At 43.7% G+C, this 25,963-nt stretch overlaps 1 protein-coding gene across 1 annotated transcript in view; it reads left to right on the top strand.

The window, feature by feature from the left end:
* C8H1orf21 (chromosome 8 C1orf21 homolog) overlaps positions 1-25,963 on the top strand; it is a 69,976-nt gene that overhangs the window by 9,121 nt on the left and 34,892 nt on the right. Inside the window, exon 2 of the mRNA XM_015869834.2 lies at positions 19,863-20,068. Coding sequence (XP_015725320.1) covers positions 19,975-20,068 — 94 coding nt within the window. The 5' untranslated portion in view covers positions 19,863-19,974. The remainder of the gene's footprint in view (positions 1-19,862; positions 20,069-25,963) is intronic.

The following is a 25,963-nucleotide window of genomic DNA, read 5'->3' as shown; positions in this document are numbered from 1 at the left end:
TTGTGGGTATGTTAATTTGTTTACATATAGCAAAATTATGTAAATATCAATGCAGATAAGATTCAGGCCCTATGTGTGCTTTGCGTTCAGTGCCTTGGAGGCAAAATTTGATATTACTGAAGTCACGGAGCTTAGTAACTGTGGGATTTAGCTTCTGAATGTTTAGAGATATAGTGGGTTTTAATGCTGGTAAGTGCTTTAGAAGGAGGATTTCTGGTGGCTTTTGGTGGCTATTACCATGAAAGCCATAATCATGGATATACAAAAGGGCACAGCAAGCTGAAAGCATGCCCTGCCAACCCTCTGACTGCTGTGAAAGGTGCATGGCTCCCATACCCACCCTGCTCTTGGGTGCTCTGCTGCCCTGTCTGCAGCCTCACATAGCCCGCCACCTTCTCTGTGCATGAACAGGGATATAGGAGATGTTCCAGGCAGTGGTTGGCAGCACGATGTCCAGCACTGGAGGTGTGGGCATCACTAGGAGCTCTCCCTTAGTACTGTTGTGTACAATAATTGCTTTCTTATCACTTTGGGGATCGGGACAGATCCTGGGCAAGTTGTTTCTGTGTCATCACCATCAGGGGTCAATATCAATGAGAAGAGAAATGGCATGGAGAGTGGGCACACTGCAGCTGCTCATAAATGTATGGAAGGAGATGACAAGGCAGAGGGCTGCAGGTGAGATGTGAAGGGCAGAACAGCTGGTAGCATGAGGCTGGAGATGTGGGCAGGAGGAAGTGAGATGCTAACAAAACCTCTGGGAGGCACTGACTGTTGGGAAGGATTGTGTAAGGGAACCCACATGGTTTGCATTACTCTCTCAAGGTGTGTGGCCAGGCAGTCAGGAATGATAAAATGCTTCCTTCTGTTCTTTCCATGGTGTGCAGCGTGAGTAAAAGCCTTATTCCAGAGTGAGAGGCTCTGGATCAGAGGAGTTAAGGGTAAGTTGAGCTGGCAGAAAGCCGACTGTTGGGGTCCCTTTCCTTCTGCAGGTGGAAGTGCAAGCACTGAGCCTGCCAAACAATGAGGGCAGAGGCTGCAGCCAGGCGTGCTGGTGGCAAAGCTTGCTCTTGGGCTGGTCTCCTGGTGCTGGTGGCTGCATGAGGCACTGAAACGTGGGTCTGGTTCTTTTTAAAGGCAGAGATGCAATTGGGCTGTGTTAAGCTCAGAGATTTGTCTGTTGAGTCATGCAGAGCAACATCATAAGGTATGAGCTGGGAAGAGGAAGGAAAGAATTTGGTGTGTGGTTCAGGCTTCTTTGCAGTGCTGGAGATCGGTCATAAGGTGAGAACTGCAGTGAGTTTGTTTAATGCACCTTACTGACTCTTCCTGTCTTATTTTTTCAGGTGTAAACACTAATGTCCCACTTAGCAGGAGCTATAGTTTGTCTGATCTCTGCTGGTGCCCAGCTCTTATTCCCTAAGCTCTATCTCCCAGTAGTGACCTAAATGCAGGTGTTATGTCCAAATAATCATCACCTGCAGTAAATGTCTCCCTGATGCTCAGGAATGCTGCTTGGCACTCTAGCATTTGAAACTACAAGGCAGACAAGTAGGTGTGTAAAGGTGAAGCAATAACAGCAAGATAAAAGGAATTATGTTTGATTATGGTATAGCTGTATCTGGTCCAGAAGTGTGTCTTTGCGGGGAAACTAAGGATGAGGATTTGTGGATGAGCCTTTGCTTGTTGAATGCAGGTTGGGGGTTGGGTACAGGAGGCCATAGGCTAATGGTGGCACTGCCAGGCGTTGGGAAGCAGTGCCTGGCCCTTCAAGCAATGACAGTGGGAATGAGCTTCCTCCCCTGGGCTTGGGAGTTTTGCTGGTTAATATCCTCAATGAACGCATGCTAGTGCAGAAACTTGTTTTCATGTGTTAATGATCTGTTTTGGTAACAAACTTATTTTTAGACTTTCAAGCTAGGAGAAAAATGAACTTGTGGATAGGGTCACTTCAGATGGCACTTTTTTGCTTCCCAATGCCTGCAGATAGCACTCTTCCCCAAGTTTTTCTGCCCCTTCCTTATGCACTGTAAATCAGAATACTATTCTTTTTTCACCAAATGGAACCTTTACGATAGGTATTTTCCTACACAGACTGTGTTCTGAGCCAATTGATAGCACTAGTTTTCCATGTGGATGTGTCTGCATCCGCATTTTTTCATCTTGGAAGCTATCACGTTATTTGGAAGGGACACAAAATGGTATTTGCCTGGCTGTCAGATTCAGTGGTGGTGGGCCATCTGTCGTGCACTGCTTAGATGCGGGCTGGTGGCTGCAGGCTCCCATCTGCAGCTCCCACCCAGCTCTGCTGCTCACCCGGTACCATGAGACTGAGCAAAATCCTGTTGGTAAGATGACTTGCACAAAGCATCGATTGCTGTGAGACCTGCTCAGCTCTCAGGCTACTTAGTCATGGTATCCGCTGATGCAAAAGAAATTGTATACTATGTGCAGATGTGAGAGAAGTGATAGTGTAAATGTGTGCACTTGTGAAAAGTAAGCTAAAGAAAGGCGTATGTCTCTGCACAACTGTGCGTGCTAACTAATTGTATTTGCAGTTCTGACGTTGGTTATTGTAGCTTTGAAATAACTAGCAGGAGGTATGAAGGTACAGAAGATAAACAGATAGCCAGTGTCCCCTGATGGCAGCACGACTAGTCTCCGGACAGGTGGAGCTGATTCCAGGTTTGGTACCTTTCGCATCTTCTGAGATGACTGGTGGTTTGTATGCAGGTTGGATTGGATGACAGTGGCTGTGGTATCTGCTTTCAGAAGTGCACATGAGCAAGCAAAGAGAAACCATGGCAGCAGTACAGATTTTGTTTCTTCTGGCTCCTTTTGCTTTACCTTGTGCACCAAACGCTTCCCCTTTACTTTCACTCTTCCCCTCCTTTAAAATGTGTTAATTGGCCTTTAGTGAAAAGATGTTGGTGCAGAGCACTTCAGAAATGAAAGCCAATCTAAACGTTGGGGGGTTGTGGATGGTTATGCAGCACTTTGGGTGATGTTCAGAAGCCTGAAGGAACTGCAGCAGCAGATCTGCCCCAGCAGCTCGCGTGGGCTGGCGTTCTGGAAGCCTGTTTGGGTTGTGTTTTCTGTGTCAGCAATTGCCCGACTCTTGGTGGCTATTAAAAGGCGCTTTCCTTTCTCCTTCTGCCAGCTTCGGGATAGAGCAAACTGGAAGCAGAATGTACAGATAAGTGGAGGCTGAAATGAATATTTAAGCATTTCTAGGTTTATTTCACTGACAAACTCACCGCTTGCCAGAGCCTTGCCAAATGCTCTGAAAAAGGAGCAGAAGAATGTAAAACACAAAGCCCGCAGCATTTGATGAGTTTGTTCAGTTGTTTCACCAGTGACTCATCTCCAGAATGATCCATCCATTTCCCTCTTTGCATGTATATGTGGGAATAGAAATCTGGCAAAGGTCTCGGAGCCACCTACAAAATCCAACGTCCTCTTTGATTATTACTTAAAGCAGCGGAGCGTCTTAAGCCTGTAGGGAATTTCAGGAGTTATGCTGACAAAAGATGTTTACAGATGAATCTCATTGGCTTTTGTTCCACACCCTCTATTTTTAGGGTTAGAACAGAGGAAGAAATAGTAGGTATGGCTTTCTTTTTCTGTTGTTCAGCTGCTAGAGGTTCTGCCTGTGGACAGGGTTGTTGTTTTTGAAGCCGCAGTTGTTAGGACATCGTAGGACATCACTTTTTCCTTTCTGTGCATTGCAACTTTGGCTATCTGGCCTGAAAATTAAAGATCAGCAGTGCAGTGTGCTCCTGCTTCCTGACACGGCTGCTCAGAAAGCCAAGTGCTCCATCTGGATTTCTCTCCCGCCTCTACTCCTCGTCCTCCGAAGGCAGCAGCCAGCACAAAAGCAGGAAATAGGGATGATAAAGTGTGGAGAATGGAAGTGCTGAGCTCGGGAGGCCAGAAGGAAATGGCGTTCTGGTTGCAGTGGTGTTTGTTGTCAAAAATGAACTGGGAATGAAAAGGCCACAAACGCTTAGGGAAAGGAGGTTCTCTCTTTAAATGTTTGTGACTCTGCGATGTTTCAATAAAGGTTGTATTGAATGGATGCTGGCGTGTTAGTGAATGCTTAGGCAGTATGCACAGACTGCGTTATCTAAAGGATTCTATCAGCATGTGATCTTCATGCTGAAGAGAGCGATGGCTGGGATGGGGGCTTCTTGTAAACTCCTGTGTGCTGTGCTTCTGCATGTGAAAGCTGCTGCTGACAACCAGTAGTGCATTGCATGGCAAAAGAGATGGGAAGTGTGGGCTTTGGAGAAGGTGCTTCAGCAGAAGGCTGAACCAAAACTGCTCCGTTTATGCCCATTCAGCCTTTACGTGTTGGTTTGGTCCCATGCAGATTTCTTATAAGTCTGCACGGTGTGGTTACAGGCAGGGTTTGTTTTAGAAGCTGCGTGGAACAAGTGGGGGTGAAGTGTTGTATTTGACTGCTGTTTGACATATAGCAAAGAATATAATATGTCTTAAGTAAGAATAAGTTTCTAACAAAAAGCAGTTAGCCATCAGAAAATAATTAAATGTATGGGAAGCTGTGGAATTATTGATTAGGAGCATTGTCTGGGTTTGCAAAAAAGAAGCTCAGCTTTTAGCAAGAGAAAGTTACATTTACATGAAGATCAGCATGATTTCATGGTAATCAGCTGATTACAAGGGAGCTTTCTGTAATAAAATAGCTGCCAGCAAAAGTGCAGGAGAAAGTTAGGATTGCTTGGTGGAAGACTTATAATTATATCCTACTTCTTTCAGACAGTGCAGGTAACAGTTTGTACCATGTTATTCTCATTGGCCATGGAGAATATTGAGGCTGGGGGCAAAATCAGTGCTTTCCTTCCCAGCTCTGGATGTCCCCAAGGGCACAGGGCACTTCAGCTTGGGAGCTGAGGGCAGGATAAGAGCCCCAGAGCCCAATGGAAGCTGTGTGATGGAAAACAAGTCATTGCTACCCTTTTATTTTCTCTGTGGTCCTTTTTGTACTCCATAGAAAATGTTCACTGTCTGTGAGCAGGTCTTTTTCTCACGGATGCTTGGTATTTTTTGCTTTGCGGGACTTAAGTTCTTTTTTCCCTATGTTACCTACAAGAGACTTATGAAAATATAGTGAGATCCTGCCCAGTGTGTTTGGGAAGCTTATTATGTGAGGCAAGTAGAGATGGAGTGAAACAGCCACTGGTGAGCAGACTTAGTCTGCAGAACAAGTTGTTTGTGAGAGAAGTTGAATAATGCTTGGGTTTGATTTTGTTTTGCTTTTCTTTGCTTCTTTGGCTTCCAAATCAGAGTTGAAAAATACCTGCCAACTATAATTATCTTACTGGAAGCTTAATTCAAAGCTTAATTTTACTGGGAGCCTGAAGGAAGGGAGGAGGCTGGATCTGGAGAATGGCGTCCTACGTTGAATGATGGTCGCGTCAGATGTACTTAAGGTAACTCAATAAAATAAACACTTTTGGTCATTCTGGTCATTCCTTCAAAGTTCTTCTCCCTGTATTCAGTGAACTCCGTGCTTGCTCCGTGTCCCTTCAGTGAAGAGATTTAAAGTCCTAAATCTTTCATGAGGAGTTCACGTGGTGTGCATGCCTCTCTGCTTTTGCTCTCTATTGCAAAAGCACGCAAGGAGTTGTATTGCAATACTGATCTCTGCAAAATATTCCTAAAAGTAAACAGCTTGTAATAGATCATTTCAGATTCGCTTTGTGTGAAGTGGTTACAAAACAGAAGGGCTGATGCAGGAGCAGTTAACCATGAATTATAATAGTAAGGGCAAAAATATTTTTAAGCAACACAATGGGAGATCATGCTCTTGTTTTCAGGGGGAAGAACCAGCTGTCCCAGCACAGCGTCAGCTTGGAAGGTTGCTGTGAAGAAGGTTGATGTATGAAGAAAAGTGAATAGGTTACACGGGGATTCTCTCCTCCCTTACCTGCTTTTCATTTAGGAAATAAACCGAGTGTTATGGGCTTTCTGTGCAGCTCCCAGCCAAGTGGATCAGCGTTTGCATAGCCATCTTCCAAGCAGGGAGGGATTTGCTGTGTCAAGGGCTGAAGCCTGATCTGTTAGCCTGGAACCTGCTGCGCTCCCAGGCCTGATGCAGTGATGGGTTGTTAGTGTGTTCATATGTGAAGAAGGATTCGTTGTACTCTCCATCTTCTGAAAAGCAGCCCTGACGTCTATTATGAGCAGTGTTTTGTAAGGGCAGCACAAGAGTTTAGAATGCTTACTATTAATCTTTTATTATTAGTAGTATTCTGGTGGGTTCAGCCAAAGTAGAATTAATTGTAATAGGATTTTTAACCTGTCTTCTGTTTGTTCTCGTGCTTGTTTATCTATTATGCTGTGCATAAACCATAGGCCTTTTGGAGGAGGCTGCTCTTGCTCTGCCTTCAGTATCCAGCACAGCCAGATTTTTTTCCATGCAACTCCCATGTATTCCAGATATTTAAGTAATAATGAAATTGCTGCAGCTCTCTGTATCCTGCCCACACAGCTTTGAACCATTCAGCTTGTTCTTTCACCTGTCTCATTTGAAACCCTGTGAGTGATGCCTGGGATTGCTTTGAGCTGTTCAGAGCTGCCTGCTGTTTGCTATAAGGTTGCACTGTTTACTTACAGGCTGGTACATCCCGTGTATTAAGCAGGAGCTTAAGCTGAAAACTTCAGGAAATCTTGAACAACAAACAGTTTACCCCTTTTCTAAACACTGAAATATTTACTTCTCTTCTTAATCTTGCAGAGGAGTTCCTTGCAGAAGGTGTTTAAAAAAGAGGTGAGTACAGAATCTGTGGGCAAGGGATTAGAAAGTCAAATCCCAGTTTGGAAAGCAGGTATATTCATTCTCTGTGTTCACACTTGTTTACAAAAGAAGCAGTATTTGGTTTTTGCCTCTCAGTTGCTGCTTCTGTGAGCGCTTTGCATATTTAATTAATGGTTTCATGTTTGAATTGTATTACAACAAATTCTTGCTTCCCGTTGGCAGTCGCTTTTCTTCTGCTGTCATCTGAAACTATTGGTTTCAAGTGCAAAAAACAGAGCAAGCACCAGAGATTCTGTTTCTGCAGACATTTGTGACTGCAGCCTTCGCAGTATTAGAGGGTTTGGGAGTCACTTAATGACCGTGTGAGTGTCCGTATTTCTGGGACATGTGGTTTGATAACCTGCACATCCCCATTGAGGCTGTGGCACTGTTTCCTTCATGTCAGGTATCACTGGCCTGGCTGGAGGAGCTTGCATGGATGGCAGCATGCAGTGTGTAAGGAAGTCTTGCACTGCCCATGAGTTTGGGTTACGTGAGGTGCTGGGTTTCAGGCTGGCTTCATGTAAGAGCTGGCAGTAAGAGCTCAGTGTTTGTGAGTGTGTGTGTAAGGAAGAGCCTTCTCTTGCTTGTAAATAAAGCATAGAGCACATGTGCATGGAATTATATGCTTGTTGGGTCTGGAAGTCTACCAAAGCAGTCATAAGCAGCTTTATTGACGGTTTTTTTTCCCTATGATTGGAAACAACGCTTTTTTTTTATTCCCCCTCTCCTCCCACTGCTCTGTTAACATGACACTGCCCTTCTCTTGTCCCGTGCTCCCTTTCTCAGTGCATTTCCCAACCCACGGCTCCTGGGCACATGGTATGCCATGCCCTGGTGCAGCTCCATGGCACAGCTGGTCTGTGCTCACCGCCTCTTGTTTATAGGAACGGATGGGGCAAGAGGAGCTGAAGTGGTTGATTCCTACTAAGCTGGTGCTGGGATGTCCCAGTGTAGACTGGCAGATGCATCCTTGTTCCTGTCATGCCCCTTTCTTCACCTGGAGTCACTTGTGGTTCATGAGACTTAGCTAAACTCATGGATTAAAATAGTTGTACTTAATATTTACATATATTTTCTTCCCTCCCTTGAATTTTTACCTTGCTGAATTCTATCACCATCCTTTTAAATCGTGCTTTTGTAACCTGTGATTATTTTTCTTCATTGAATTCCACGCTGCTAGAAAGCATCTCAATTCAATATTGTCATAAATGATGTGAGCAATCTCCTAAATACCTTTAAACACCGTTCCTGCGTGTCAGATACAGTTAACCTTCATTTCAGTGGTCTGATATTTCTCTAGCAACAGCATAATTGGAGTGCATGGGAACATGCTCTCTGCAAATACAGAGCAATGCTCTGTTGTAAAAGAAACTTGAGTGCTTGTTAAACAACTGCAGGCAGATGTAGCTTTTTAATTTAATAGAAGAGCTCATTTGAATGTTTTCCCGAGGGAGTGCCGCTTCGGTGAGCAAGTTGGTTGACTTGTGCAAATTAAAACACGTCCATCAAAAGGCAGCCCTATAGGATGTTTCCTTATAGGATGATTATCTCTGTTCAGCACAGGGTAGCTGGACTAGATGACCTTTAAAGGTCCCTTCCAACTCTGAGGACTCTGTGATGTAATGTTAGGGATATGATGCTGGAAAGCGTGTACAAGTATTAGGAGTTTTTTGTTTGGTCATGCAGGAAGAAAACTGAGGTAATCCCCTATCAGGCTAATACAAGTACAGGAAGTTTGTGTCTCCTGGAACATAGGGTTTTTGTTTGTTGTTTTCCTCAGATGCGTGAAAAACAGAAAGTGATTCTGCTTTGCTTTGAATTTCCTACATTATGTCATATTTCTGGGCTCCTGTCCGGTTATTTATAAAGCATGGCAAATAAACCACTCCCAGGGTGCCTGGCGGGTATCATTTGTTAGGATGCTGTGTTAAAACGCCTCTTAGTCTGAAAGCTGTAACTGATGCTCCCCACCTCACTGTTCACCTTCAGGAATGCTTAGAATTCTTTGGGCTGAGTGGGACACAGTGCTTTTCCCAGAGTGTTCCTGTTAGGAGCTGCTGCTTAGCAGAGCCACCAATTCTTTACTAACGGTGCCTACTTTTATACCGTGGCAAAAATGACAAGATTTTCTTTCCTGAACTTTATGTGCAAGTACTAATTAGTTGATGCGTATGAATGAATCAGACTTCAACTGCAGCATAGTGCCAGCTGAAAGGATAAAGGGAACTAAGTTTTAAAATGCCACTGAAAAAAAAAAACCCCAAAGTGATAAGCAAGGAGGTCTAACACATGCAGTTCTGTAAGGAAATCACTCCAGGAGAGCCAAATCCCTAAAGCTTTAAGCCTCTTTTTGATCCAAGGGATTAGTGCAGATTTCCACTTTTGCAAGGCAAACTGTTGGGGCTGTCAAGGCTGTGTAGAGGACGTGGGTTTTCACAGAGGTGATGTTTTGGAGGGGAATGTTGCTCCCAACTGTGCTCCATGTTGGTTTTCTCTGGCTCTAACATTGCTTTGCAACCCAGCGAGTGCATTTTCCTGTGCAAGGGGAAAAATGGCATGAAACAAGGAACGGTGTGATATCAGTGGTTTTTAGAAGAATAAGAGAGAGTGGCAAATAAAATAATGATAAAAAATGATGCGGACACCATCTGTATGTAAGAGAAGCACTGAGTTGTTTCAGCTGTTTGCACAGCTTGGACTGCTGTATCAGTACTGATATGGCAATGTGCTTATAGCATCTCTTGGGGCACGTGGTGAAAGGAGACAGGTGATTGTGACATTTGTGGCTTTGAAGACCCAGTGTTGTGAATGATCTGCGTCCTACAGGCTGCTGGTGTGAGCAGCTGCAGCTCCCTTCAGGCGGTTAGGAGCCAAGGAGGCCCTTGATGATGATGTTCAGAACTGCTCCCGCTGGGCACTGAGGGTGTTGCTTGGAAAAGGAATGCCGGAGTGGGAAATACAGGTGCTCTGAGACACGGATTGAGGTACAGATTGACTTCACGTGCAACTGCTCTCCTGCTGTTTTGCAGGATGTGGTTGCTTGGTGGGTTATTTTCTGCAGGGAATACGATAGATAATGTTTATGAATGGTATGGGCATTTTCCATCCATTACATCATGAAGTCTAGCAACAGAAGACTACAATTAGGTAGAGATATTAATAATAACTGACAAATCCTGTAGAGTATTTCTTTGCAGTGTGTGTGCTTGGTGCTCATCTCCTCCTTTAGTCCTTGATAATGTACAGCGTGAAAAGTTTTGCTTTGCTTAATGAGCATATTGTCAGTGGGTAACAAATGCTTTGCTTTTAATGAGAAACTTCCAGGCTAAAGATAGCTTTCTTTGTAGCTGAAAGCAAACTGACGCTCATGGACAACTGCATTTTAATTAAGAATCGAATTATTATTAGTTGTCACCAAGAATACTTGCTCTATTGCAAGATGTCTTGTCCCTTGAATCAGATCCTCACCCACCCTGTTAAATATACTTAACAGTGCTTCAGTTGTTTCATCTGATGTTTGAAAACAGCATAGCAAGCACAGCCCTAACAGGGCGCAGCTCCTCCTTTATTCCTGATCAAGCATCTGGACTTTTGCTGTCATTTGCTGGCTTCCTCCTAGCCCCAAACATCAGAACAGAACTTGGCAGAGGCTGGTGGCTGCTGCTTGGCACTGGGAAGAAATTACATAAATCCAAAGGCTTGGGTTTGTTCCTATCAGAACTGAAGTGTCCCAGATTGACTGAAAATTCGTCCCGAGTCACTTTGGATTGGGCAGTTTGTGTTTCCTTTTTGTTATTTTGGCTTAGAAAAAACAGTGCTAGGGCGAGTAACAGAAAAATGGCTTGAAAATTTGCCTTACCTCCTGAGAATGAGATCCGATGTTGGAGGACCAGAGATGCTTTGTGCACTCCTGGCCAGTCAAGCAGAAGCCATGCTGGTCTAGAGTTCGGCTCCAGAGCTTTTCGAGGTCAAAAAGGCAATCCAAAATGTTGCTTAAAGATAGTGAATTTGCTTAACTCTTGCCATGAGCCAAGGGGAATTTGTGCAAGTGAACGTGGGACCAACAGAAGGTGATCAGTGCAGGGAGAACATTTTGTACTCTTTGAGTCTGAGAACACAGGAGCAAAAGCATAGCAATCTGATTGTTTTTTCTGTCTGCCTTGGCGTGCTGCTTTCACTGAGCCTCCTCATCCAGAATGTCATGCCTGCTTGCAGGGACTGCCTGTATTGACAGGGCAACGTATGGAATGGGAACCTTAGCATCAAGCTGGAGCCTTAATGAATAGATGTTAACGAGATGCTGTCTGGAGGCATATGCTGGCTGCAGTACTGTTGAAGAATACAAATTCTACTGTCTTTTAAGGGAAAAAATCCAAACATGCACATGGAGTCTGTCACACTAAACACAAAAGATTGATCTTGGGACGTGAGATAGCTGGGTTGCTCTGGTGCATAGAAGTTAGGGGACAGGAGCTGCAGCCTGTGGGTACGTACTGTGCACAGCAGCGAGGTGCTCTTGGTTTTTAATCAGAGTTATGTAACAGGAATAATAGGCAAGAACGCTCTTGAATATTGTGCTGCGTGGTGACAACTCTTCCAAGTGTTATACACTGACTAGAACTTGCTGTGCCTTACAGAGAAACAGTGAGATCTTCTGAGATGCAGTGCAAAAGATGAGTGAGGACTCTGGGCAGTAAGGCCAGGGGACTGTTCATGTGTGTGAGCAGAGTTAGTGAGAACGATTACAAGATCCAATCCTGGTCACTAAGAAATAAGTCTGTCATATCCTTTCTCACTCTCTTCTTGCAATACAAATCAATGTAAATACATCTTTCTGCTGCTTTGATTTGTTGCTCTATTTTTCGTTCTTTCTTCCTCTGGTAACTGGGGAGGTGAACATGGAAAATAAGACATTATGGTGTTGCCATTCCTTTAGTTATTCTGTTCTGTCCCATTTTTTTTGGAGAGTTTTGCTTGCTTAGTCCCAATTGCACATAGTTGTCACTGAGCTGTCTGCAGTGGAGCCCAGGCTGCGGTTGTGTGTTATTCCTCCTAATTTGGTTACCTTGCACGTGTCAAGATAAGTTTATTCTACCGTCAGGTTGCTTAATTGTCCGGCTTTTCTCTGCCCCATTGGGATTTGGCACTTTTCTCCAGATTTGATTAGTTTGCATCAGTTGGTGCCACCCATCATGTATGGCTCCTCCCTGGCTGCTTTTTTCTGAAGGCATGGTTTAGCTTGTCTCTGTTTAATAAAGAATGCTGCTGAGGGGTTTGGGTAGGTTTTTTCAGTACTGAAGTGCGGCCACATGCAAGCAGTGAGGGTAAATGAGGGAAGATGGGCTCCAGGACCACTCAGCTCACCTAAATCAGGATCCAAAGTATCCCTGGAAGAATCATTCCCTTCTTCTGGCATTACAGGAAACCTCTGAAGGGTAAACTTGCTCTCTTTTTACCATCACACAAGGCTAGGTGACTTTTTAGGGTGCTTCCAGTGGGCTTCCAGGTTCCTGTAGTGAGTCCCTCCAAGATGCAGTCACTGACTTTTGAACATACAAATAGCAGCAGTGTTTGCTTTGCCCAGACAAAGAAAGCAAATGCGCTGCCTTCCATGACTGAAGCCATGTTAAGATGTTTTTTTTTATACAATTAAATGTTTCTCTGGTTGTTTTCAAACACTCATTAATTCTGATTTCAAACAGCTTGTAAGGCTGATTGATTTGTAATTTTCAAGATCGTGCCTGAGTGTTTTCCACTCCTCCCTTCTCTTGGCTTAGATGGATAACAGAGTATTTCTGCCTGCTAAAATCTGAATAACTCGAGCACTCGATATTCTTGCAAACTGAAGAGTGAGAAAATGGCACAGACAGGCTGCTTCTCATGAGCTGAGCCCAAATCCCACTGCCTGTAACACACCCACTAGCTGCATGGCGGATGGTAATTGGGGTGATGTATTTGTTTGTATGTATTCAGTTGGATCACTAAAATAAATAGGATTTGTTCCTTCTGAAAGAGAATTTCCTGCCTGCGAGCTGCTGGTGTGTTTCAGAGCCCCGTGCCTTGGTTCCCAGATGTGCCATCCCGTTTCATTGGTATGCTGTGTGGGTACATGGCCGCTCACAGGGACTGATGTTCTTGGGGCTCAGCTGCTTCTCCTGCCCCTGAGGAGAACCAAGTGCCATGGAGGAGCACAAAAGTGCTTGATTTTATCATGAGCTGAACATAAAAATCAGATTACCGACACCGTTCCTACTGGAAAAATTCTGCTGTGCTCTTAAAGAAGTGTTTCTTTTCTTTTAAATGTCCTTCTGGGAACCTGTATTTAGGCATATGTAAAATCAGGTCCTTTTTCTCTAATAGGGCACTTAAGCAGCCTTAAACGCACATTAATGCTCCATTACACTCTTATCAGCTGTGTTAGAGATGGAAGTGTATTGGCCATGTGCAGATTGATCTTCCATGTCGAATAATAACAAAAATGATTTTAAACCAGTCTTATCTTCAAAAAAAAAAAAAAAAAAAAAGAATTAAAAAGAAAGCTTATTTGCATTGAGAACTCTTTGCGGTACTGAATCTCTCTTGGGGATCTGTGAATGCAAGTGAATTGCCCAAAATGAATACATTAAGTCATTGGTAAGCCCAGCTTTGTGTTGTGCGAGAGTCCAGTATTGTTCCTCGTGCCCATTTCAGCATAATGTTACCACCCGGCCTTCCAGTTCAGAGTCCTGTGCAAGAAGTTTTTACTGCCTAAAAAGGGATGAGAAGAGCTGGTAGGGATATGGCTTCCATCCTAGCATGTCCTGCCTAGCAAACACCCAAGGAGCTGCCATTCCTACAGGAGCATCTTGGCAACGTTTACAGATTGATATATTTAGATATATGTTGAATTCCATTGCCCCTATACTTCCAATTTCTTTCACCCAACTGGGTAGCAGTCAGAATAACAGAGTTGCTAGGCAACTTCTGCACTTCTCTCCTTAGTGCCACAGCATTTCTCTTCTTCCCCTCTGGTTTCAGATCCCTCCCATTCTGGGAAGCAGCCTGTTGCTTCCATGCTCTCACAATGCCTGGTTAGTGCTATGGGGACCGTGGTGGCATTGGTGCTGTGAGGCTCATATCAATCCATGCTGGATTTGCTTCTCCCATCCCCTGGTTCCCTGCTGAGTAGGTACAGCCAGCTTCAAGCAGTGTGTTCCATCTTTAGCTCCACTGGCATCCTTAGAGCTCAGAAATCCTCACAGGCAAAAAAGCCTGCCACCATTGGCATGGGTGGTCACTGATCCTCCTCGATGACAGATGTCCTTGATGACAGAGGTCAGTATTGCCGAGAAGCTTGTGCAGAGCTCATGTTATCCTGTTCTGTATTGAAATGACATATAGTTTCATAGAATTATAAAATAGCCTTGGGTTGAAAAGGACCACAGTCATCATCTTGTTTCAATCCCTATTGTAGCTAAAGTTCTTTAGTTAGGATGAGGGGAAAGCCTTTATAGAGGACAGGGTGCTTCTCATCAAGCCTTGGTGGAACAAGTATCATATCCGTCCTTGCTCTTTTTTTAATGTTGGTGTTCTGCATTTAGTCTTTATGAGTTTCAAAGGTCTGAATTTCATCTTGATGAAGTAGAGCTTATTTATGAGCACTGACATGCACCGCATGATTCACTGCACGTGACCAAACAGTGGATATTTTCTGTGTCATTTCCTTATTATAAAAAAACACTCACCTACACTGAGTTCATTTGCACAGGATATGCACATCACGTGGTGATGGAAAGCTGCTGTAATGCTGACTGAAAGCTTTATTGTGTTTTGGTGCTTATCTCTCCTGAAGCTGGTTTTCATGAGACTGATCATCAGTTGTCTCGTGTTGTACAATTTACAGGTACCACAAACGATGCCAGCATTTATGATTACCTTGCTTTGACGGTAGGAGCTGCCAGAATTAAAGGCCGTTCCAGGAGACAGGGCTGGGTTATATAGCTGTCCTAACAGATGGCAGCTGCTTGGCTTCCTGTTCCGAGCTCCCTGCTTAGCCATGGCCAGGAAGGAGCACTGTGGGCTGCAGTCCTGTAGGCTGAGTGTTGGCTTTTGAAGACTCAGTATTGCTTCCCTAGCACAATGAAAGCGTATCTAAGATAGTCAGCCTGCCGTGAGAACTCAAAAGGTTGGGTATTTTTTCTAATTTTAAAAATAAATCCTTCTCACCCATGAAGCCAAAAGGGAAAAGGCAGGCTGTAAAGATATTGCAGGATTTATTCCTAGCAAAGCAGCTGCTATTTTCATGTGCAGGGAGCTGAGTGGGAGAGTCAGGGGCTCAAGGAGCTTAGTGCTTTACAGCTGTTGGCTGGCTGTGTTGCAGTGTTGGCATGGCTGCTCGCGGGGCCATGGAGCCCGACCCAAGAGCATCAGCAGTGCTAACGGGTGCCTGCCTGGCACTATTTGGGCACAGCTCACCACTTGGCAATGTGTGTTGTGCTGGCAGCACGGTTCCCATTGCACTTCCGTCCCTATACAATCATGTATACACAGTATTGGGAACCTTTTCAATTATTTATTACATGTTTCTCTTCTGCTCCTGCTGCTCAGTGGGATTCATTTCTTTCCTTGCTCCACATGACTTTTTCTCCTTGCTTTGACTCCTGCTCTAATGTTTTCAGCTGTTTCTTCCCTCCTATTCACATACAAGTTTGGCAGAAGAATCACTGTTAGAGCTCAACTGTGTGTCTGGGTGAGTGTGTGGGGGCGTGGGAGAGCACTTCATTTGCCATTTGCTTTCAGGATTATTTCCTCTAATTTGTTCATGCTCTGTTATACACCTTTCACAGCCTGGTAATCAAGCCAGCAGTTCAGCTCCCTGACTTTGGAAACTTGGTGGCTGCTGCCTCTGCTCCTTAGCTGCATTGTGCTCTATCTGCCATGGGGAGGGAGTCAGGAGCATTTTCAGTATTGAGTAGCCCTGATTAATTAATTTATTAAACAACCACCCCCCCTCCTGTTTATATGCTCTGTTCAAGTACTGGAAGGCCACAATGAGGTCTCCCTGCAGCCTTCTCTTCTCCAAGCTAAACAGTCCCAGTTCCCTCAACCTTTCCTCATAGGAGAGGTGCTCCAGCCCTCTGATCATCAAGATGCTGAGTATGAAGCAGTTGCTTGTATGCAGAAATTTAACATGCTCCCTTCTGTGCCAGCAGGCTTAGCTTCAACACAAGCAGTGCCTTCCTGAAACCTCTTTGGAAGTAAATCACAAACCAATCTTCCTTCTATGAAACATTGGTCTTGGAAAGTGACCTCAGGCCATCAGAAGTCAATGGAAGTGGTCTTGTTGCCTTGAGTCGGGGCCCTCAAGCTGTTTTTTATTGGGTGTTCAATCATCTAGCTCTGACTGTAACCTGAAAGAGAAGGCATGTGTGATGGGCTGATACTGCAGTAACAGCCATCACTGAAATAGACTCTAGAATGCATTTGATAGCAAGTCACCTTTCCACAACATAATAAATGTTTAGGTAATATATCCGTTGCCATTCTGTAATGCCTTGGTGACTGCAGTAGCAGTTGCTCACAGAGAAGTAGGAAATAATGAAGGTGTTTGCAGCTTATTTTCATGTAATCTCACGTTTAATTGAAAAGGCTTATGTTTTGCAAAGGAAAATGTAGGATAAACGTCCTGATTCTTTGGAAATTCTGAGAAAGTGACACCACCTACAGTGGTTAAGAGAAGCTGCAGCAGTGTGAAGGAGCAAACAGCCACGCAGGTGAAAAACATTGTTCTGTTTGGAAACCACTTGTTGCTTTGGGATCGTGCATTGGATGAGGAGAAGTGCTGATTGCCAAAAAAGCAACAACAAAAAAGGCTAACTTTGCAGATGAAAGTGGTGAGATAAGCCTTAGTGGGACAAAGCCTGTCCTGTAATAACCTGCTGATGCTATTAGCATTAATTCAAATTGGGTCCTCCCTGCTAAGAAAAATCAGGTAGGTGTAGGTGAGCTGGACTTGCTTTGGTTTCTCTCTCCAGTTTCTCTAGCTGTCAAACCACAGCATGTATGTGCCCTTTGAAATGTGAATGGTGAAGCTGTTCTTTCTGCTGAGCATGGCGTCATGAGAGGGGATATGTGCAAAGTGTGATTTCAGATGGCAATTCCACCTCCATCTGGCTGGGTAACTGGGTTTAGGTAGCTTGTGAAAATCAGTAATTACCAGCACTAAGTCAGGTCCTTGGGTTCTGCCTGGATGAGGCTGTGTTGTAGGTGAAGTCAGTGTGGATGTGCCACGTAGCTTTGGGGTTTTTTTCACAGCTGGCTTTGTGAAATTTCAGTCCAAGTGCGGTCAGAGCAGAAGGAGACTTAGAGATGTATCTGCAACCTGTAGAAGGTGGAAGGTTATCTCAATGCACTAAAGATGAAAGCAAATACACCTGTAGAATAGAATAGAATAGAATAATTAACATCCATTTGTTGTAGAACACTGGAGATCCTCTACCTGATACCTAATACCACCATACCACCACCTGATACTGCTTGGTTTCTAGCTATGGAAGCAACTTGTGTTTTCTTGAGGATGCAGCCTATATGTGACTTCAGGAAATTAGGGCTGAGTGGATTAATCAAGTGTTGAAAGAACTGGTAAAGACAAAAAGCACAGCACACATGTACTCCAAAAGGAAAACTGAACAATAAAAAGGAATTGCTTAAGGTTTCCAGTGGCTATATCTGCTCTAATAATTGAGCTCCCTTTTGAATACACTCAGAAGAGCCTTGAGATATCAAGTATGGCATCTGAGGCTGAGTATAGCCATCTTCACTTGACCTTCACCAAAGATGTTAATAGCAAAGCTGCCCATTTGATTTGAAAGTATTCTATACACTTTTGATCTGCCTGAGAGATTTTTTCTCACCAGCATTTTGCAGATCAGAGCTTGTAAATTGCCTCTCCAATCCTGATAATTAATGACGTGGGTGGTGAACATGAGCTGGAGGTTTTCTTGTGCTTTTTATTTTTGGTTGCTGAAACCGACATGTCCCCAAAACACTTGTGAAGACAAAAGGGAAAATCATATTTGAGGAGAAGGGAGGGAAGAGGCTGCATTATTCCGTGCCATTGGAAGTGTTGCATCTCCGAAGGGTTGCTGCTGTGTTGGGGCAGGAGGGGCTGGATTGCCTATTCAAACACTAATTATGTACATTTATTTATTTATTTATTCATTCAGATGCTGCTGTGATTACCACTCTTTAATGCAAAAGAGAAAAACTTCCATTTGTTGCATTTGTGTTGGCTCTTTGCCTCCCAAGGTGCTGTATTTCAAGGGTGTGTGTGTGCTGCTGCGATCCTGCACGTGATGCAGGATCTTCTTTCCCCAAAGAGCTTTATCCTGATGCATTCAGTATCACTTCTTTCCCTTTAGCTTCAGCGGCAACTGGTTGTGTTTGATGGGGCCCTCGCTGGTAGGGATACTGGATTTATGGCAGGTGCTTTCCCCCAGCCCTATATATTGTATTTGCATGGGTTGTCTGTCTTGGTGTTTTGGGGTCCTTAGGGCTAACAGCCTTGCTGGTCAACCTGTGCTCTGTCGCTGTAGCTGGCCCTATCCTTTTCCTTTGGATGAAGTAACTAGTCATGTTCTAAATCAGAAATCAGAGTTCCTATTTTCAGCCTCTGATCACTAAGTTTGCTGTTTTCATCTGAAATCTGAAATGAAGGCTGTGGCAGAAAACTTGGTTGTTTTTCGCCCCTTGTTGTTTCTAGTTTATCCACTAGAAGCTATTTCCTTCAGGCAGATCACATCCTCTAAGTAAACAAGCATTCCATGTTTCTTTTACAGACCAAGCAGTGGTTACCTGTCCCAGTCTGCTATTTCTCCTTTCTTTTCTACAGTTGCATGTACCTCAGCCTACCCTTAGGGCTGCAGATCTCTGTGGGTCCTTGTGCCCATCTCAGCACTGAGGTTAAGGCAGGGTTGGGCATGCATGGAGGCACCTGTTCAGCAGCACTCCTGCTCCATTACAAGAATGTGGGAGCAATTAGGAGAGACTGAACAAAAAAGAATGTATCATGGTAATTAGGATGTGTGGTGGTATAATTTGATGTCTGCTCCATATGTTGTATTCCTGCTCAGTGCTGTTAGATGCTGTGATGTTGGGGGTGAATGATGGAGGAAGAGAGGGATGGGATTGTGATGATGGTGAAAAGTTTGTGCTAAACTGTGTACAGCGAGGAGGAGATGAAAAAGGAGGAGGAATGTGGGGGATTGTACTGACCATAAAGGAAGAAATCCATGCATGGACATGCAGTCAAACTTTGGAGGGGTCTTTGTTCATGTGGAGCCACTGAGTCACTGCACAGCATTTGATGTTTTGGACATAAGATACTGCAGCTGTATCCTAGCTCTTCCTTCCTCTTTTGTTTTGTGTGACATCTGGATTCCTTGGGGAGTGTTATTCTGTCTTCAAATGGGGATCATTGCCATTTTGAGCAGTGGAGGTTTTACTGATTCTGTGGAGTAATGAACATGTAAGAGAAAGATTATACAGCTGGCTCTCTTCTCTCGTGTCTATTAGCATAAGATCTTTAATTGATTTAGGGGGCTATTTTCTCGGAACACTTGCAATTAGCAGCTCTTAATCACCAAAACACTTTTTAAGAAATCTGATTTGATGGGTAGATTGTTAAAAGGAATGGGAGAAGCATATATTGCCAGTTCCCTATCTTTTTCCCCCCCCCCCCCCTTAAAATAAAAGCAGCTCTCCATGTTAACAGCTGGGTGAGTGGGGAACATATCTATGTGCTTCGTTTGTTTCAAGCCACAGATTAAAGCTTAGGGCCAGGAAGGACTTTGTGGTCAGCTGCTGTGCTCCTGCTGCAAGGTGGGGTTGACTCTGCCTTTATTGCATTGATAGGTTCTTACTGACTAGACTTAGCAGTGTAACATGATGGACACAGTCTGTGTTCCTGTACTCTTGAAGCCCTGTTATTTTACTTTCTTAAATCACTGCTTTTAGAGGTTGCCTTTGGTTAAATGTTTTTCTCTCTCACGCTGTCTTTTAGGTAAAAGGCTCTTGACAACCGTGCAAGAAGGTGGATTATTTCTAAAACAATGAGTGTGCGTCCCTAGTCATGATTTGTGGTTCAGTCCAGCTGGAGCTGTCTGAATGAAGCTATGGGCTGTGCATCAGCCAAGCATGTTTCTGCTGTTCAAAACGAAGAGGAAATTCAGAAGGGGAAAAACTATCAGAACGGCGATGTGTTTGGTGGTAAGTGGGATTGTGGGATTGCAGCATTCTCCAACGTCAGAAATGGTCTGGGAAGTATTTTTGGTTTGGGGAGTTTTAACCATTGACAAAATGTAAAAGATGTTGTTAGAATAAATCACAGTGATAGCACAGTTGGCCTCTCCAAGGGGTAGTGCCAGGACAGCTGAAACAGAGGTTGGGTGAAGTCCTTAGCGGCAGATTGACTGGTGTTTGGTATTGCACTGCCCTTAACTCTTCGCATCCTAGGGTAGTTCAATGACTGTCCCTATTTTCATATGTATTTTCATACATATCTGTGCTTAGGTGCCAAAATACTTAACTCATTTACTGAAAATAACTAAAAAAAAAAAACATTTAGGAAGAAAGACAATCCCTCAGTACTCTTGTTCTGTAAAGCAATAGCACACTAATTCTGAAATCCTGAAGCTTGAGGTTTGAGGGTACAGTGAGACTAGAAATATCCTTTCGGGAAGGAGTCAGTGGTCCTGGGAACCTCCCAGCATGGCAGGAGGGGTGGGGAGGGTTCTGTAATCAGGGCCTTACCACTGACACCTCTGCTTTGGGAAAGGCAAAGCGCTGTACAGGTGACGTTCAAAGGCGGCTGCAGGGTGTTTTCTTCAGGTTAGTGTAAGCTTAATGTTTTTTTTCTTTAGATAACTGTCTAAATAACAGTTTGGTTTTTGAAATGTTATGAACTCTCTGGTTCAGCAGGTTGGACCCCAAAGTAAGTACACCTGGGGTCATCATCTGAGGAGACACAAGTTGTTCAGGAAACTTCAAGCTTAAGTTTCAGGTTATTTCCTCATGCGTGTTCCTTCGTTGTAGTCTGAGAGATGCCAGTCTGGGAACTGTGGGTTCAGTCTGTTATTTTTGTTTAAAACAGGCTGTAGGTGCTGGCATGAACAAAATCCTCTGTAGGTATCTGAAAGGAATCTGAGTTGATGTTTTACCTGATACTTAGCAAGGGAGTAGTTGTGGTAATTTGTGTGTCTCAGCTTTAGTATTATTATTATTTTTAAATGCATGCTGCAAGCCTAAGATCGTAACAGTAATGACAGGAAACCTAAAGTAACATCTGGAGGCAGAAGATGAAGAAGCCTGAAGGGATTCTATAGGATTGCTACTTTACAGAGCTGGATTCGTTTCAGCATCATCCTTGAGCTGTTCTGAGATCCATCTGAGGATTTTTAATATTTCCCTGTTCTACAGAAACGTATCAGTACCAGAAATACAACCTGCATTTACCTATTTTCTTAGTTTAGGAATGCAATTTATGATGGTTAAAAATCCAGTTCAACGACTGTTCCTTTTGTAGCAAGGAGTTTATGTACTTATGGTATCCATGACTTAAATTACTTGCTGAGTGGCAACCAGAATAGGCACAGAAGCTGTGTTCCTGCCTTGTTTCTGGGGGACAGCCTCCAGGTCAGGAAATGGGTGCATGAGAAAGATAAGCTGGAGGTACCTGACTTTCCTGCTGCCTGTTTTGGTCCTGTAAATGATGTATGGCATGCTGTGATGCTCAGAAGCAGGAAGCCATGTACTTCATGTGCATGGTACCCTGCATAGTTCCTCCTAAAAAGGATTTTTAATATAAAGAGTGATGCAAGAGATTTGCACCTTAAGATCACATTTATTGTCCTCCTTAACAATCTTCTGGACTTTCCAATGCCTAGAGCTCTTTCACAAGAGACAACACTATCTCTAACCACCTTCTTCTGTGCTGGAAACAGCAGTAGCTAATCACAGTGTTTGGTGAGGGAGGCCTGGACGCTCCAAAGTATTCTGTCTACTTCCATTTTCTGTTAAACTTTTGTGTTTTAGTCCTGAATTAATTTCTTACAGCATATCTGTAATTATTCCTTAAGCCATCAAGGAGGAAATTGCTCAGTGCCATGTCAGAGGGCTCTCATAATCAACTCCCTGCAAGGAGAGAGTGTAGTTTGCTAGATTTGAATAGATAATCTCAGCTAGGCTGATGCATTTTAGCAGAATAAGTTCCCAGAGATACAGAAGGATACAGAGAGTCTACCAAGGTTAGGGTGCCCTTCAACACTTCCATCATTCATTTCCCAATGCAGGGCCTGGTGCCATGAACGTTTCCTTTCTTATTGCTGGAAGGGATAGAAGTGTCTCATCCATTGGTGGCCCAGAGCAGAGCATCTCTACAGCCTGGGCAGATTGAAGCTTAGCTGCAGAATAACCAGGCAAGACCAAGGAGAGCAGCAGAGAAGTTGGATGGTTCATGTGGAGAAATAAGGTAATAGAGAGGGAATTAAGAAGATTCATTTGGTACGAAGAGTAGTTTTGTGGTAGGAGGTGGCAAGGTGAAAGAAATAGCAGGTGGGCTTGATTTAGCAGTAACATTTATAAGGTCCTAAAAAGTTAGTATGTGTGTTATTTTCAGTGCTCACATCTGGGGACTAATCTGTCCTAGAGCACTTGTGCAGAAGTACCAAGTATGAGCTTTGTACTTGTGGAGGTGAGGGTCGCATCAGGTGGAGGCAGTGTAACTCCAGCTGGAGCACTTGGAACAGCTGTGGCAGGATTTAAAGCAAATACCTCTGTGCAGATGTTGCCTGCCCTGATCTGAAAGACTTGGCTTATGGTGTTTTGTCCCTGACTGTTTGATTAACATCTGAACAACATTCATCTTTTTTCTTTGAGCATCATCTGCAGAACTTAGATGCAGAAGAAGTCAGTAGTAATGACTGTGCTTTCCATCCTGCTTTTGCATTAAATAGGTCATCTTGAATGAGGAGAGAGATGAAAATACTTTATTTGGCTCTAGGCAGTTTTGCTCTTACCTTTGTCTTAGGCTGCTGGGTTGTTTTTGCTTTTTTTTCCCCCCACTTAAGGATGTTTGTAATGCACCGTTGACAGCATGAACTGTAAAGCTGAAAGACCATCACCCTTCATACATACTGTCTTTTTCCACAAATGAGGGCACTGACAAGGCAGACATTCCTATGATCTTCTGTGAACTCTTTTTCCTCTGGTGCTCAGGAGGTTTCCCACTTTGCTCCACCACTGTAACTGTTGCTCCCCAGTTTGCCTGGCGACCTGCTGAGGACTGAGTATGATCCTCATCACTGCTACTGCTATTGCAGAGGTTTTCCATTTGGGCAGTAAGAACTGTTGGTGCCAGCCTGCAGTGATGCAGAGCACATGGCTGCTCTGTGCCATCTTTGCTGTCCAAGGTTGAATAATGGTGAAAGTTTCAGAGGGCAGAGAAGGAAGAGTTTAGTCATAGCCTGGGGTGATTAGATTCCAGCTTGTAACTGATGGAAGAGAGCTGTAGCTAGAATGAGGGTGTTTGCTGGGAGGAGGAGAGAAGACCTGACTGGTTATAGTTACAGGTGCATTCTTGCTGTGGAAGAGGATCGCTGTACGTGTAGTGGAAACAAGAAACACCCTTTATTGCCCAAAGTGAAGAAGGTGTTGAGGTGGTTTCAGAACTGCGTACGTGGTGATGTCTCCAAGCTTCTCTTTCAGGGTGAACTCTTAAGTCATGGTACAGGACTTTATGAGAAAGGAGGGGTGGAAGGGACATCAGTAACTCCTGTGCAATTCTTTGCCCTCTGTGCCTTGGATAACATTTCTCTTTTCACACTGTAGATGTTGCCAGAAGAGCATCATTATCTCATTGCCAGTTTTGGCTTTCTTTGCTCTGAACACATTCCCAGTCCTTCAGTACTTTTCTCTCTTCCTTTCTGGGGCAGAAACAGACAGAGAAGCCATGTAATACTTACTAGCACCATTGAGTGCAGCTTTACTCTCTCTTTTTGTTGCTGCGAGCCCTGTATTTCTTTTGTAGCCTTCCCTCCAAGCCCTCAGCAGATAGCCTGTCTAGAAAACCACTTAACATTTCCAAAGCTTTCTTGATTTCTTCTGTAGAAGACAAAGAGAATTTGCAGGTATGGAGTGTCTGGATATTTTTTCCCTCACTAGTGAGTTCTCATTGAACACAGATGACACCAAAATGTTCAGTGGTGCAGTGCAGTTTGCAACTCTGCTCTTCATCAGAGACTCTGAGCCAGGAGTTCACCCTCGTGATGAAAACTAGGAAGCTCAGCAGGGTACCTGTGAATTCTCTAACAAGTTCTGCTTAACTATAAACAAAACATTTAACTTTCTGTCTTATCCCAAACTGAAGAAGGCACCCTGCCATTTACTGTGATGTATATTTAAATAATTGAGTTAGCAGGCCTATGAAAAGAGATGTTCTAGAGAAGATTGAATATAATGTGATTATTATGCCTTGTTGGTCTCTAATGACTTTAAAATCCCTCCAATAAGGATAGTAACAATAAATTTTCATTTATTCATCATTTCACTTCAAAGCTGATTTCCAGGGTGATACATAAGATCTGTAATAACATAAATATCAGTGAAGAACAAAATGTCATGATAGAGCCTTGAGCATTGTTGACTACAGGGTATGTTGTAATAATGTAACATCTCTTGTAGATTAATTGTATTTAGTCCTTTTTAAAAAAATCATGGGATGTTCATTTGGGGATCAGGATACTGATCTAATTTTTGTGTAATATGATTTGTTTGGGGGAAAAAAAGCTATTTAGAATGTGCTCACTAATTTAAGTCCAGTCCAGATGTTTATGAGGAGCTCTCCAGTGCTTTGCAAATGCAGGACTAGACATAGCAGGTAAGAATCTCTTGGCAGGTTGGTAATATCAGGGCTGCAATTGCCAGATAGGATTTCTGTTATTAACAGCAGCTCCATTTGCTAAACTAGTCTAAGCAAAGTTGAATGCAAAACACAATAGTGTTTAAACAAATTTGTCTTGTAACAATGAGGACATTGGAAGAAAAGGAAATCTTTAGCCTCGAGGTATGATAATTACATTGAAAAAACAATGAGCATAATATCCAATTGCTTCATGAGCTGATTTGTACTGCTGTCCCACCCCTGTTTTAGGGATGGATGGCATGGAGATTTGTAATGAACCACAAAAACTTATTCCACATTGCTCACAGGCCGGCATACTGTGTGTCTGCTCTGCTCTTCCTCACTTCCTTTTTTCTTCAGCTGTTTTCTTCTGCATGGATGCTCACTCCCAACCCCTTTTAAAATACTATCATGCAAAATTGAAGCAGGAAGGTCACTGTTTTGAGTATGGCAGGTGTTGACCTGTCCTGTCTGATGGCAATGGATGTGCAGCACCAGGTGAGCAGCAACATGCTGCTTGGTAGCTGCCCTAGCTGGACTGAACCCGAAGACTCTGCGTTTTGAAACTCATCACAAGTTTGTCTTTCCACCCATGTATTTATGGCTTAGACTGACTCCTGCTAACTGCTGCTTTGTCTGTCTCCATCCTTGCACCTACCCTGTCTAATCCATGTTGGTATCTTTCTTGTTTTGAAGGCTTTTTCCTTGATTGACAAACCAAGAAGCATAATCCTTCTCAAAACCTCAAGATCATAATGTTGCTCAGGGCACTTCAGAATAGCAGCAGACTGCTCATATGTCCTTCATTAACGAGAGGTCAGCTCCCCAAGCCTGCCTTCCTTCATCTAGCTGTTGTGCATGGAGTTCTTCACAGAGTCTCCTGCACGTTTGAAGCTCTGAAGTTGGGAAGCTTTTAGAATAAGATTTGAAGTTAGAAGAATGTATCAGAAGTGTTTTCAGTCAGTGCTGGCTCTTTTCTTCCTTCAGCTGTCAGAAAAAAGAGCTGAAGTTGGGAACGAGAATTTCTTCTTTGTGGCCAAGCTGTCTTTCCTCGTGGCCATCCTTAGTGAACTGAAACTGTCTAGAAAGAAGCAGCTTAAGGAACAAAGCTTCTGTTATTTGAGCCATGGACACATGCTGTGAGCAGGAAGTCTTGCTGCACAAGGCTTCCCACAAACCCAGAGCTCTCTCTGCCTGTCAGCTTT

This window comes from Coturnix japonica, chromosome 8 (assembly GCF_001577835.2).
Source record: "Coturnix japonica isolate 7356 chromosome 8, Coturnix japonica 2.1, whole genome shotgun sequence".
NCBI classification, from domain to species: domain Eukaryota; kingdom Metazoa; phylum Chordata; class Aves; order Galliformes; family Phasianidae; genus Coturnix; species Coturnix japonica.
The sequence above is the reverse complement of the archived record's forward strand: the minus strand, read 5'-3'. Positions and strand labels throughout refer to the sequence as shown.